At 31.6% G+C, this 15152-nt stretch overlaps 1 protein-coding gene across 1 annotated transcript in view; it reads left to right on the top strand.

Annotated features, from left to right (window-relative positions):
* The window catches only part of LOC148306682 (uncharacterized), a 126449-nt gene extending 112010 nt beyond the window's left edge, over window positions 1-14439 (top strand). The window contains exons 3-4 of the mRNA XM_088264549.1: window positions 13024-13165; window positions 14255-14439. Coding sequence (XP_088120675.1) covers window positions 13024-13165; window positions 14255-14439 — 327 coding nt within the window. The remainder of the gene's footprint in view (window positions 1-13023; window positions 13166-14254) is intronic.
* Window positions 14440-15152: the final 713 nt, after the last annotated feature.

Below are 15152 nucleotides of genomic sequence, written 5' to 3'. Positions count from 1 at the left end.
GATCTCTCAGAAGAATATGCGACAAAACGATGTATGATAGATGTGCGAATAGTGAAATAAGGAAGGAATGCAAAGCTGAGATTTGCATTATCGATAAAATTAAGAAAGGTGTGTTGAGATGGTTTGGACACGTAGAACGAATGAGTGAGGAAAGAACGGTAAAACAAATATATGAGGCGAATGTTATTGGGAAAAGAAGCAGAGGAAGACCGAGAAAAACATGGCACTATCAGGTATGCCAAATACTTGAAAGTGGTCAGGTTAGGAGTCGTAACAATCGGCGGGTATGTATGAGGAGATGCGTGAACGTGGAAGAGGCGAAGAATGTTTGCAAGGACAGAGTGGTGTGGCGCTCTATTCTCTCTGCCTACCCCTACGGGGAAGCGGCGTGATGGTTAGTTAGTTGTGTTTTAGTTTAAATTTGGACCTGAGGATGGAAGCTTAACTTCCGAAACTAGTAGTCATAAGTGATATAAAAACAAGTGTTTTCTTTAATAATTTTAACATGTCGTACCACAAATTAAATGCCGAAACAATAAGTGAAATATAATTCTACCCATGATTGTCAACCACATGACTCTAATTTTTGACAAGTCGTAAGCCCTGTAAATGCCAAAATTTCCATATTTTCTCCATCTATGTTGAGATGTCAAAAATAAATAAATATTTCAATAAATTACTGCGCAAACCGGTCATATTTTTTATTATAATGCGCATACTTAAATTTTGTCCCGTTTTATATATCGCCATCAAACAGCAATGTACTTGAATATAATAAATACACCACACAGAAAATCAATATTCCCTTTTAGAGTTTTCAGATTCAGGAACTCGCTGAAATATTTTAGTTTTCAGGCATCGATATGTTTTGGGAAAATATTTTTCCCAAAGAATAACAGACAGGTGTATCAGCACACACGCTAGAGCCTTCGCACACACCCCCAAAGCCTTACCCAGTTCCTGATACCAACACTAGCATGACGAACGTCTTGGAAAAGTGCAGTAAAATGACGCGCTTTTCGCAAAACTCCGCATGCACCATACAAAATAAAATAAAACTTTTTTGAATAAGAAAAATTCAGAAATATGTCGGCAAGTTATATCAATTAATGAAACTGTGCAAATTCAATGCTATCAATTTTATGTATAAAAGTAAAAATACTTCTATAAGGCTACTTTTTGAATTTGTTTATGTAAACACGGTTAGTTTTAAGAAAAACATTTTTTATCAGTAGGTGAAAATACATTAACCATTTACATATAAGTAGATTACGTATGTCAAATTGAAAGGGTTAGGTCAGGAGTCAATATATTCGGCGGGTATTTTTGAAGAGATGTGGAATTTAGAAGAGGCGAAGAATGTTTGCAAAGGTAGGGCAGTGTAGCATATACAAACACATACACATTTTTAATATAAACATTGCGATAAAATGCTTACACTCATATGGAATATGCATTTAGTAAAATAAATTTTAACAGAATAAAAATTTATTGAATTTTTAAATGTGATTAATATAAACAGATGTTAATTTAATGTAATAAATTCATACACATACACACACATCCCTTTTTATTCATATTTTTTCTAACCATTGAGATAAAGTGTAAAAGTCTCTTAATCTCATATGGTATATACATATGTACATTCTATTTAATATGATTTTAAAAAGGTCCATGATTAAAATAACGTTTCACAAAAAAAAAGTTTTAATAAAACGCTGCCAAAAATAAAAACCAATATTTTCTTCGGGTCGAGCGTTTTTCGCGACCACCCTCAAGATTCTTAATACAGCCTTCACCAATACTAGAATTTCTTCAGTATGCACCGAGTTTTCTTGTGCATCCCGTGTGTGTGTGAGTGCGATCGTATGGGTGCACGGCATGCATGTGTGTGCAGCCGAGTCTAAAGAAGCAGTCTAGCAAAAACCAGCAAGAAGAAAGCTCGCACTGGGAAAACTGTGTTTTTCTCGCGGTTTTCCAACATGAAGAGGCTTAAAACTGTAAAATAGTCAAAACCACTAAAAAAACCTTTCAAAAACAACGTTTCAACAATAATTTCAAACAATCGCGTTTAAATTGCGATGCTAGCTTTAAAAACAATGTATTTTATAAGATTTTTTGTGTTATTTCGCGTGCAACGTATGACATAGTTATTTTTGATCGATATTTTATAACCGTTTCGGGTTCACGCGGCGTTTTTTGCCGTATTTCGGTCGCTTTCGCGCCGTTTTTGCATCTTTTGCTGATTTGGCGGGTAAACATTTGAAAATCTCAACGCTAAGTGGTTTCCCACACTAACGAACTACCCCCCATCAGTGTGAATGGTGTTTCTTTGTGTGCGGCGCTCCAGTGTTTAAACAGTCCTGTGTTGGTGTCTTACATATTATTTGGATTGACTAAATTGCAACTAAGAAACGCGGGAAATTGGTTTATTAACCTTATTAAAAGCATAAAACTAACTAACGAAAACCAATAACGAATTTCATAATATCAAAAAAAAATATCGAAAAAATAATTTAATCACACTACTTTTGTACTCGTATTTATAATATTTTATTTTTTTAATAACGTTATTTTTAAGTCTATTATTTGAGTGTTAAATATTATTGTTTTTTTAAATAATTTACCATACTCGCATTTTTTTAAATTTTTTTATTTTATTATACTGTTACTTTGATGAAAAGGTGTTTTAAAGCCAACATAATTTATAAATTATTACAGTCCATTTATTTATGAGATCATTTTTTTAGAGTGTAAGAATTCAACCATATAAAAATTAAACATACAATCACCTATCAAAACTTAAAGAAAAATACTAAATCAACCTCAAATTAGTGCAAAAGAAATTAAATCGTGATGTGAACTCATTAAAATATGGTCCATATATGAATTTCAATAATATTCATGTTCTGTTTATTCAAGTAAATTTTTCGAGTAATGTCATCAATTTTTACAATTAACATATGATATAATGAATAAATTTCATTGCTCAATTTTTACGTAAACTTTTTCCCACCCTTAAGAAGAAAATAACTTTACGTCTTGACTCATAAAAATATGGTCCTTATATGAATTTTAATAATATTCATTTACTTTTTATTCAAGTAAATATTTCGAAAAATGTCATCAATTTTTACTATTAACATTTGATACAATTTATCAATTTAACTGTTCAATTTTTACGTAAACTTTTTCCCACCATTAAGAAGAAAATAACTTTACGTCTTGACCTTTCTATTTGATCTACATTGGCGCTAATTACTTTGATACGGAAGGCTTAGTATTAAGGCTGTATACACATTAGCGGTGCAAGTGTATTGCAGAAGTGCATGTAAATCTAGCGCCGCGACGCCAGTTGTGTTTTCATTTCCGCTTTTGTTCGACGTCTATCTTTTTTTCCTTTGTCCACTTACGGTTCCGGTTTCGTTCATATTTTCACTAAGCGGTTTAGAGTTTTTAATTAAATACCACTAAGAATAATGGGCCAAATAAATTTCAGTGCAGTGCTATTTTTTTTATCTCGTTATAAGTGAAATTTTGATTAATTATATTTAAACAATGTTTGTTTTACCAACTTATATTTTTATATTTTTTGTGAAGGATTGCGTATTTCATAAAAATATTTAACCCTTGCGTACTTTACCATACTTATGTGAGAATAAGGCTCAAGTTTAAACCGCTCTCCCGAATAATTTTTTTCAAAATAAATAAATGAACCAAGATGACAAACTATACAAAAATATTTTTAATGATATAACATGAGGATGGTTATTAATTATTTTTTTTAAATTGATTTAAGCTATTTTTTTTAAGTGCTTATTTAAAATTTTGTGTTTAATTACGTGTTAGTATAAATTGAAGGCTGTGGCTTAGATATGGTTTTGAAAAATTGTATCCAAATTTTTTTTTCATGGTATGAGTGAAAATTTATATTGTGATCAAATAATTTTCTCCTTTTTATGTAACGTAATCTATCATTGCTAAAATAATATTAATGTATTCATAAAAAAACTTAATTGAATAAAATTAGTCCGTGCTACCAAATATAAAGTATTACGTAGGTATTTTAACTGAAATAATTGTGTTCTTATTGGAATAGTAAAAAAAATAGTTTTGCCTAAATAGTTAGCTTAGTATGTAGATATAATTGATGGTTTTAATCATTCCTTAAAAAAAATCAAATTGTTTCATAAATCGACCATGATATAAAATACATGGTATTACGTACATATATTAGTGACTAAAATTGTGTTTTTACGAAAATCATACTAGTAAAATCAGTTTAGTTTTGAAATTCGGTAAATAGGCTTAATATTTAATTTGCTATTATATTTTAACTGAAAATATAAAATCATTCTTTAAAAATATTGATTTATTTATACAAAGTATTATTAGTGACAATATTATTGATCACACAAGAATCGTACTAGAAAAAAGTGTAGGTTTAATTTAAATCGCAAAATATTTAAGTAAGTTATTTTATAGCTATCTGTTTATTATATTATCTGTATCTGGGTCAAATAAATATTAGTGATTTTTTCACTGTAATATTTATTCAATATTACCCTGGACTGGTACCTGAAGCGGAAGGCTGATCATCTTTCCTTCATGTGTAAACGATCAAGATAACACTGCGTTTATATGAAGCAGTGCCCTATGCACCATTGGGTGCGGATAAGGGTTTTATTATTTTATTATATCTGTATATTTATCTACGAGTTCCAAAAAATTGTGTACCGTGGTTTTTAATCGTAGATAAAATGGTGAATATTACACGTATTTAAAGCGATCACTCAACCAGTCTATGACATGTCAAAAATACCCTGAATACCCAGACTTACATATATTTCTTCATTTATGTTGCGATGTTTTAAAAAATGAGAAAAACCTAGATTTGTGTGCAAGTATTTGCCAGGAAATCTTGTACAAATCTAGACTGTTATATTGTGCTTCATCTATGTTGAAAAGTAAATATAAATTACTCCGAATAAATGACTCGAATTCGTGACCTAAAAATTGCAAGACTCTCAAAATATTGTCTCTCAATTCGAGTCATGTTCTAGTTCAATTGGAGCATTAAAAAGATGTAAAAAAATCACACACTCGACTCTCAAAAAATGCAACAGTAATAAACTTTCAGAATTTGACCGACACCGTTTTTTGCCCGGCCGATGTATTTGTCAAACCCGAAAACCTGTCGACGGGAAAATGCATCAAAGAAGCTCGATTGTGAAGTGCGATGACATTCTCTTTCGCGTCTGTAAATTGAAAGAGTCAAAATAGATTGAAAAGTCTTGTGAATAATAAGATAGGATACAGTCGCCGCCGAAAAAACCTAGATAGACCGTTCAGTGGGAAACGGGGATGAAAAAAATGTGGAATTTCGATCTTAGCGCCACTTGTGATGGAGCGTTAAAATCAGGAACTAACTTCCCAGTGTACTTAATCGATTTTCAGATCGATAACGACCTTTTCAGAGAGTTTCTACGAAAAATAATGTTTTATCTGTACTTAAAAAATACTCCAAAGCTTAATTCAAGCAAATGGGATTAGTTATACTGGCAAGGTAGTTTTTTACGTTGTGTACCTACGCTGGGATCTTGAAAAAAAACCTGAGGTATTTTGTGACTTGCTTTTTAAAAAGAAAAATATTTATAAGTTTAAAAAAATTGAGTGTGTCCACATTAAAAGTTTAATAAGTTTAGTTTTTTTTAAGAAAATAAAATTTTGACAATTTAGTATAACTGGGAAGAAAATTTTCATAATTTTCACCTGTTCACCTTATATGTATATTTATGAATGTGGCTTAATCAAGAGTATTGATTATTTATCCAATATTTTTTTTACTATTGATATCTTGACATATCTCAATAGCAGAGGTAGACCGAAGAAAACTTGGTATAGGTCAGGAGTCGGTATAGTCGGCGGGTATGTATGAGGTGATGAATTAATTCGGAAGCGGTGAGGCTGTTTTTCTAAAACGGAATGGTGTGGCTTTCTATTCTCTCTGCCTACCCCTGCTTGAGAGAGGCGTGATGGTTAGTTAATAAGTTAAATAAGATTTATAAAATTAACAAGACTTGTGAATACGCGATAAAAGTTCGATTAAAACCATGTAATTATTTTGAACAGTGACAAAGAAGTCAATGGACTCATATTTAGCTTTCAGACATTCGTCAACAAATTAAACTTTCAGAAATTTATCGACAAATCAAAGCTTCTTTTTGAATTTGAAGCAGAATTAGTTAAAAAATATTTTTCAAAATGCAACGTGCATTTAACCTTTTATCTGGATGATAACGAAATGTGCAATAAAATGCATCACATGCAGTCGAGATATGAGCTGTCATTATAGCTATCATCATTAAATATCACCCTAATGACATTTGCGCGCTTTGTTGAATTCTCCTCTCTGGCTTGACCCTTTGGGTACGGGAACTTTTTAGGTAACTGTTCTAAAAATACCGCGATCAATCCCTTATTTAGTGTGGGTATGTCAAAATTTCTAAAAAGAAAGATTCGAATTGGAAACAAAATGTGTAAAAGAAGGTGAACAGTTGATAAAAATTGATGAGGCGATAGGGCATAAAGATCCATCAAATTTAGTGGTGTCTTAATTTGAAAATATGACAAGTCGAATAAATGAACTATGTGACAAATCTTCATTGACATAAGATATTGATGAATCCATTGTGTCTATTGTATTGTTCCTTGGGATGAACTTCATTCGTTTATTATTTGCTTAACTCATTTACTATAATTTTTAGATATATATATATATATATATATATATATATATATATATATATATATATATATATATATATATATATATATATATATATATATATATATATATATATATATATATATATATATATATATATATATATATATATATATATATATATATATATATATATATATATATATATATATATATATATATATATATATATATATATATATATATATATATATATATATATATATATATATATATATATATATATATATATATATATATATATATATATATATATATATATATATATGTATATATATATATATATATATATATATATATATATATATATATATATATATATATATATATATAGATATATATATAGATAATTTCTAAAAAGAAAGATTCGAATTGGAAACAAAATGTGTAAAAGAAGGTGAACAGTTGATAAAAATTGATGAGGCGATAGGGCATAAAGATCCATCAAATTTAGTGGTGTCTTAATTTGAAAATATGACAAGTCGAATAAATGAACTATGTGACAAATCTTCATTGACATAAGATATTGATGAATCCATTGTGTCTATTGTATTGTTCCTTGGGATGAACTTCATTCGTTTATTATTTGCTTAACTCATTTACTATAATTTTTAGATATATATATATATATATATATATATATATATATATATATATATATATATATATATATATATATATATATATATATATATATATATATATATATATATATATATATATATATATATATATATATAAAAATAAATATATATATATATATAAATATATATATATATATATATATATATATATATATATATATATATATATATAAACAAAATTTGCTATAAATCCTTGTACGTAATAGGCAAGGAAAATTTCCGTAATAGGCAGCTAATAAATATTATTTTTTCGACATCTCAACATAGATGAAGAAGAATAGGGCCATTTACAGAGTTAACAACCGTCATAGGCTTGGTCAAGTGATCACTTTGCATACTTGTAACATTCGCCAATTCTACCCATGATTGACAACCACACTACTCAAATTCTGAAACTGAAAACTTGTTTTTTTTTTAATAGATGTATTGACCAAACTCGTTACACTGTATGCGCGAGTTCACAATAGCCATCTATGACGGGATGATAAAAGCTTTTATTTAGCAGAAGCTTTCTTCATTTATATATGAGGTTCGAATCCTGGATTATATTCACACACTTGAGAAACGTTTGAAAACATGATTTCAATTTATTTTAGCTTAAAATTTGACCGATGAATGTGTGTAAAGTAATCATTTTACTTAGCCTATGATGGTTGTAAGCCCTGTTAATGCCCAGACTTCCATTTTTTTCTTCATCTTTTTTGAGATGTCAAAAATGTACAAAATGTTTCTGATACTTTTATAAATCATGATGTCAGATCCGACCGATCCGGTATTTCTCACTAGAATATCAAAAGCCGATATATCGGATTTCGGCAGCCAAAGGGTTAAGTAATTATGAAATGCATACCCTATTGTTGCACTGAACTCGAATTTCACATCATCAAAATAAAATCACTCCTACAAAAGCTCCTTTCAATTACACATCACGATCAAACTTATTCAAATTACTAATAGCACCTTTTTGCTGGTGACAGTGTATCATTTGGCACATTTTTTGCGGGCTTCCAAGCAAAGAGCTGCAGGCGGCTTTTTTCGCAAAATGTTACTGTTAAAAGTCGCAACTTGGACACGCGACAAAGTTTCCGCAAAAAATTGAATACTCGGACGTTTTCTCTCCGTTTGAGTGAACGACCGTCTTTTATTTGCTTTTGTGAGTATTCAATCGATTTTATAAGAAGTGACTTTATCTTGCTTAGAAAGTGGCGTATTTATTCATAGAATCATTGTGATTTTGTTATTTTTAATGCATTTGTTAAGATAAAGTAGTTTTAAAAAGTTCTAAGTTATTTTATTTTAATTTATTTTATTTTATTTGTTTTTCTGAGCATTGTCCATTTATATCGACGGGTGTGTAGGACGATATGCATGAATGTTAAAAAAAGCCGAAGATTTTGCGAAGACAGATTGGAGTGTCAACCGTTTTTCTCTGCCTACCCGTGCGGAGAGGCTGTATGTTGGTTAGTTAGTTAGATAATTTAATTTATTATCGGTAGGGCGAGTAATTCAGTATTTGAATAATTAATAATAAATTTATATTCGCGTATATTTTTTTTCTTTTATTGATTCGGCAGTCACTTTGTGGTAATATCCATGGCTTTTTTTTTAAACGAAAGAGGTCCTAAAATTCACGACATATGCAAGCTTTATACTAAAATATATGTAATCAAATGTCATTTAGATATTCATTACACTACCGTATATTATAATTTTGATGAATTACATATATAAATATGAAAAAAAGCCCTGGTAATATCTTTTCAATTTTTATTTAATTTTTACTTGGTAAATACCACAATTCCGTAGTGTAATGGTCAGCACGCTCGGCTACCGTTCTGGAGGTCCCAGGTTCGATTCCCAGAGGGGGTCAAATAAATATAAGTGATTTTTTCACTCCAATATTTATTCCATATTACCCTGGACTGGTACCTGAAGCGGAGGGCTGATCACCTTTCCTTCGTATGTTAACGATCAAGATACTGCGTTTGTATGATGTAGTGCCCTATGCACCATTGGAGAGGGGATAAGGGTTTGAATGATGAAAATACCACAATTTCTTAAAATATGTTTTGATATGTGTTTCGATGCATTCCGCATCATTTTACGGTGTATGAAAATTATGCAAAATATACCGAAACACGTGTCACAATGGGTTTCAAGAAAGTGGTATTTACCGAGTAAAACTTGAATTATATATTTTTTTGTAATATTTGCTGTTTAAATATTATATATTGAAATCAAACACTAATTTTTCGAGTCTACTAAATTGTCACCAAATGTTGTTGTAACAAAATAATTTATTTTTATGTGTTTTCAGCAATAAAACACAATTGAATACACTTAAAAAATCCATGTTTGATTTTAACATTTAATATATAAATTAAAATGTAGTTCTACAAATTAAACGCCAAATCTTTACATATTTTATTTCCTTTTTTTTTAAACAAGAAAGGGGTTGAATTTTTTTAAAGGTGCAATTAATAATTAAGGACTTTTACCTCAACATACTGCATTTAATGTCATCGGGGAATGATGTGATTCCCAGTGATTACCTGGTGGCAGATTTGTTTTGATTCAATTACGTGATATCATGTCATTGTATGTAATTTACGTAATTACGTGAATCGTCATAATGACTTTAGTATTATTACACGTTTCGTAATTGATATGATGGCAAGGAGCAATTTAGCAATTACGTATTTTATTTAAAAAAATCAGGGTGTGTAAAAATATTATTTAATAAGCCATTTAAAACTCTGAAATTGAACTGGAAAGGAAACAGAATATATAACAAAACATACATCTGTGTAATCGGAGGGCACGTATGACTAGATGTATGGATGTGAAGGAAAAGAGGAGTACATGTCAGGACAGAAGAGTGTGGCGTTCCATCCTCTCTGCCTACCCCTGCGGAGAAACGGCGTGATGGCAATAGTAGTAGTAGTAGTAGTACGGCTGTCCAAACTCAAAACACAGTAAGGGACATTTTTTTGTAGTACTTTTTTTTTTGCATTTTTGTACTAAGTAGATTCTACTCAGTCCAAAAATGCAAAAAAAACGTACTACAAAAAAATGTCCCTTACTGTGTTTTAAGTTTGGACAGCCGAGTAGTACGTTTGTTTTTTTTGCCAGTGACCGGATTTCGTCATTACCGACATCACCAGACTGGTCAGATGATGAAAACTATATAGTTGTTGTTTTATTGTATAAAATGCTGTTCCACCAAAGATGTCAGTACAAAACTTAAATATAATAAGGAAACAGTATTGATCAATTAAAATGTATTTGTTTACGGAAGCTTTAATTAAAATACTAGGTAAATCTTTGCGTAACCCTCTCCTTGTCTTGATATTTCAACAAAGATGAAGAAAAAAATGGAAATCTGGGTATTGTCCTGTCGTAGGCTGGTTTGAGTGATCGACTTCTTTGGTGAAACACCCACAATTAGTGATACATAAGTGATCAGTAACATTCACATCAACAACAGTAAAATGTAACATCCATTCAACCAACCATTGACAACCACACTACTACTTTTTGGTACCTAATCTAAATGGTTAATTTAAATAAGTTTTTTTTAATTAGCAGAGATCTTTATCGTGGATTAAAATTAAGTATAACGCTATTGAAATGAACGAAAATGTATGTTTTTACAATTATTTTATTTTTTTATTTAGTTTTTTTTTTTTAAATATATTGATCAATCTTACCAGCAAATAAATAAAACTGTTTTTTTTAACAAACGTATGATGAATAATAAATGTAAAATGTGGTATTGTTTTTTTTTTCTAGAATTTAAATAGACTTTTCATTTATTAATGAAACGTGTCGTGAAATCAGAAGAATGAAAGAAAATATCGAAAAGAACAAAAAGTGAAATAATATCCTCATTCAATGCAAACGAAAGTTCCTAAAATACCTAAATAATTTTAAGAAATTACTATTTTCCTTGATACATTAAATAATTAAGCCCTAAATATAAATAATATTCTTGTATCTAAACTAATTCCCACTATTTAAATTAAGTGAACCACTAAATAAAAACCCCTAAAGCTAGTTCGTACTTATAAGAATCGATAACGGTGCCAAAGTCTTAAATCAATTTTTAAAATATAGCGACCAAAAGCTTTTTGATGTCACTAACTCTCTCGGCTGCAGCCTCAATGCATTTCCTCGGTGCTCAGAATCGATCAGCAATCTTGGAAAGAAATCATCCCAGAAGCATTCTTGACGCAATCAACGATAAAGCCAAAACTACTGCCACCAACAACCTAATACCAAAGATGAATCTCCAAACAGTCAAACAAAGAGACGCGATGGAAGATGATCAAAACAGTTGTGGTACTAGCATTTCTAATTCACTGGACACTGCGAACGAGAGCGATTTGGAAAACGACCATCCAAGTATGGTCCAAGAAGAAAGATCGATGAATAATGATGATATAGTAAGAAACAACAATCAGACTCTTGCAGCCATGTTTCAACCAGCTCATGATATAGTCAAAAAAGAATTTCCTCTTGAATTTGGATTCGGAGCCAGGAAGCCCAAAAGAGATTTTTCTGAAGAGATGCTGCAAAGCTGCAACTATCCTGGAACTAGCGCTAGACCACCGTTTCTGCTACCAGCACAATTGTATAAGAACTTTTTCGCCAGTTTTGGTAAAAGAGAAAGGGTGACTGCTGATGCTGACTGCCCAGCCGCAGGTTTTCAAGTCTATCCGAGGAATATGCTGTTCTCAACTGGCAACAGGAATCCAGCTGGATTCATCTTCAGTAACTCCGACGATGAAAATTGTGAAAGATCTGATTCACCTCTAGACGAGGTATAATGGCAACTTTCCATCACATATATTTTGTTCTTATAAGAATGTTACATTGTTGACATGTCCAGCCAGTATCAATTCTAATTTTTTTTTTGCCAATTACATTGAAGGGTGTCACTTATCATGGTAATCTTTACATTTATTGCAACAACTTTCAAGAGTGACATAGTGCTACAGTGGGACCGATCTTTCAGGTCCTTCAGCCAGGATTTACCCATTCTTCCTATGCTGTGTTTACCTTTCACTTTACTTTGTGATATAATACGTTTTGTATGTATAATTTTGTGTTTCTTTTCAGTATTCATTCCAACTTGATTTCAATGTTATTCTGATCAATTGGAAATCTATATATAAGGAAAGTTAATTCTTGGACATATCTTGATCTATGTCCAATTTAATCAAATCTGTTATATGGATGACTCCAGACTTTCAATTTAGTTTCATTTTCTGTTTGTTTTAATAGCCCTCACAATTTAGTCTAATCGTTGGCTGTTTCTTCCTATGCTGTCTTAACCTTTCACTTTACTTTGTGATATAATACGTTTAATTTTGTATTTCTTTTCAGTTATGATTCCATCTTGATTTCAATGTTATTCTGGTCAATTGGAAATCTAGATATAAAAAAAGTTAATTCTTGGACATACCTTGCTCAATGTCCAATTTAATAAAATCTGTTATATGGATAACTCCAGACTTTTAATTAAGTTTTATTTTCTGTTCGTTTCAATCGCCCTCACAATTTAGTCTAATCGTTGGCTGTTTCTTCCAGAAGTCGTCGACGTCTTCTGCATTTGTGTGGAGCGGAGGTGGTGTTGGCGGCGGAGGGGGCGGGAGTGGCGGCGCGCAGGGGGGAGCCGCAGACTCCCAGTCCCCAGGATCTGATGGCCAAGGACCTCCCGGTCTTCCTCAAGGTATTTTTTTCCTATTCTCATCCCTAGATTCTAGTACTAATAACTTGAAAATGGTCAGGACAGGAATCGAAATAATCGGCGGGTATGAATGAGGAGATGCATGAATGTGCCAGAACCGAAGAAAGTTTGCAAAGACAGAGTGGTATGGCGTTCTATTCTCTCTGCGTACGGGGAAGCGGTATGATTGTTAGTCAGTCAGTTAAATTCTAACATATTTCCAATACGAAAAGTTTATTCCTTCATTTGGTCATATTTACAACATTTTGAGTGTGTCCAAATACTTGTTCACAAAATCTGGATTATCTCCAATTACAGGAGTTATTTTCAAATTATTTTTCTGTTCATGTTATTTTTTGACAACTCATCAAAGATGAAGAAGAATATGGAAGTCTGATCACTTAAACCAGCCTATGACTGTCGTCAACCCCGTAAATGCCCAGACTTCCATATTCTTATTATTTTTTGACATCTCATCAAAGATGAAGAAGAATATGGAAGTCTGGGCATTTACGGGGCTGACGACCGTCATAGGCTGGTTTAAGTGATCACTTTACACACGTGAAACATTCACCAATTCTACCCATTATTGACAACCACACTTCTCAAATTCTTGGAAGTTCTGTATATATGAACCAATTTAGAAACCTTGTTCTTAAATCACTAGAACTTCACTAGAGACATCTATTGGTGAGATGTAAAGAAGCTTTTTATTAAGCAGAAACTCTTATATTATTTACTCCATATTCTTATTCATCTTTGATGATATATAAAAAAATAAGGAGAGTGTTATATTACCATACCACAAAGTTAGCGATGCTTTTAAATACGAAATATATAAAACAGATGTTAAGGAAAAACGTAAAATAAAGGGTCGACAAGGTGAGAGTAGAAGGCAGATCTCCTGGCTCCAGAATATACGAGATTGGAAGGGAATCAAGACCGTTGAGGTGCTGTTTAGAGCTGTCTAAGACAAGGGCAATTAAACTCATGTGATAGTGACGTCAGGAGGATTTGACATGACACGTACAGAAGAAGAACTGCTTGTGAATCATGGGTTGATTATTTAGTTTTTTTGCTTCAAATTTCCAGGTTCTACTGGAGGTGTGGTGGGACAGAATCCCACTCAGGGTCTAGTGCACTGGATGTCCGTGATGGCCGAGCACATGGGAGCTGGAGGACATCACGATCCCTCAGGGGTGGGCATGCACTACGGTCTGCCTTGGAACGGCAGCATGGAGGTAAATGCCACCAATTCTGTACTCTTAGATCTGTGAATCAAAGTCTTAAGTTGTTTACTTTACTTTTCGTGTGTTAAAACTTTCAGAGATTAAAAATAGGGTATGATATAAAATAATAGATTTAGCAGGAAGGAGAAGGAAAGGAGAGGAAATTATAGCGTTTATATTATAGCGTTTGGCAAGGAGTACAAAGTTTTCCAGGCTTTTTTTAATCATATTTCTTCCGACCTTTTACACACAATGATTTATAGTTTATTCAATTTTTATATCTTTAAAAAAGTATATAGTAAATAATAATAATAAAACCCTTATCCGCACCCCAATGGTGCATAGGGCACTGCGTCATATAAACGCAGTGTTATCTTGGTCATTTACACATGAAGGAAAGGTGATCAGCCCTCCGCTTCAGGTACCAGTCCAGGGTAATATTGAATAAATATGACAGTGAAAAAATCACTTATATTTAATTAACCCCCGTGGGAATCGAACCCGGGACCTCCAGAACGGTAGCCGAGCGTGCTGACCATTATACTACGGAGGCGGACAATACTATAGTAAATAATAAAACAAATATGTTTATCCCTAAAAACAATACAGCAAATACAATACAGTAATTACAATGAATTTAATATATTATATCAATTAAGATTTGTCATATTTTATTTCTTTGTCTTATTCTCTTGTCATGTTTTCTAAATAAGATACCACCAAATGTGATGATGCATTTTTAATATAAATTTGATTTTTCT

This window comes from Brachycentrus maculatus, unplaced genomic scaffold, assembly GCF_059751285.1.
Source record: "Brachycentrus maculatus isolate JH-2025_06_01 unplaced genomic scaffold, ASM5975128v1 h1tg000231l, whole genome shotgun sequence".
In the NCBI taxonomy this organism is placed as follows: Eukaryota; Metazoa; Arthropoda; class Insecta; order Trichoptera; family Brachycentridae; genus Brachycentrus; species Brachycentrus maculatus.
Note: the sequence above shows the minus strand (reverse complement) of the source record. Positions and strands in the feature narration are given on the sequence as shown.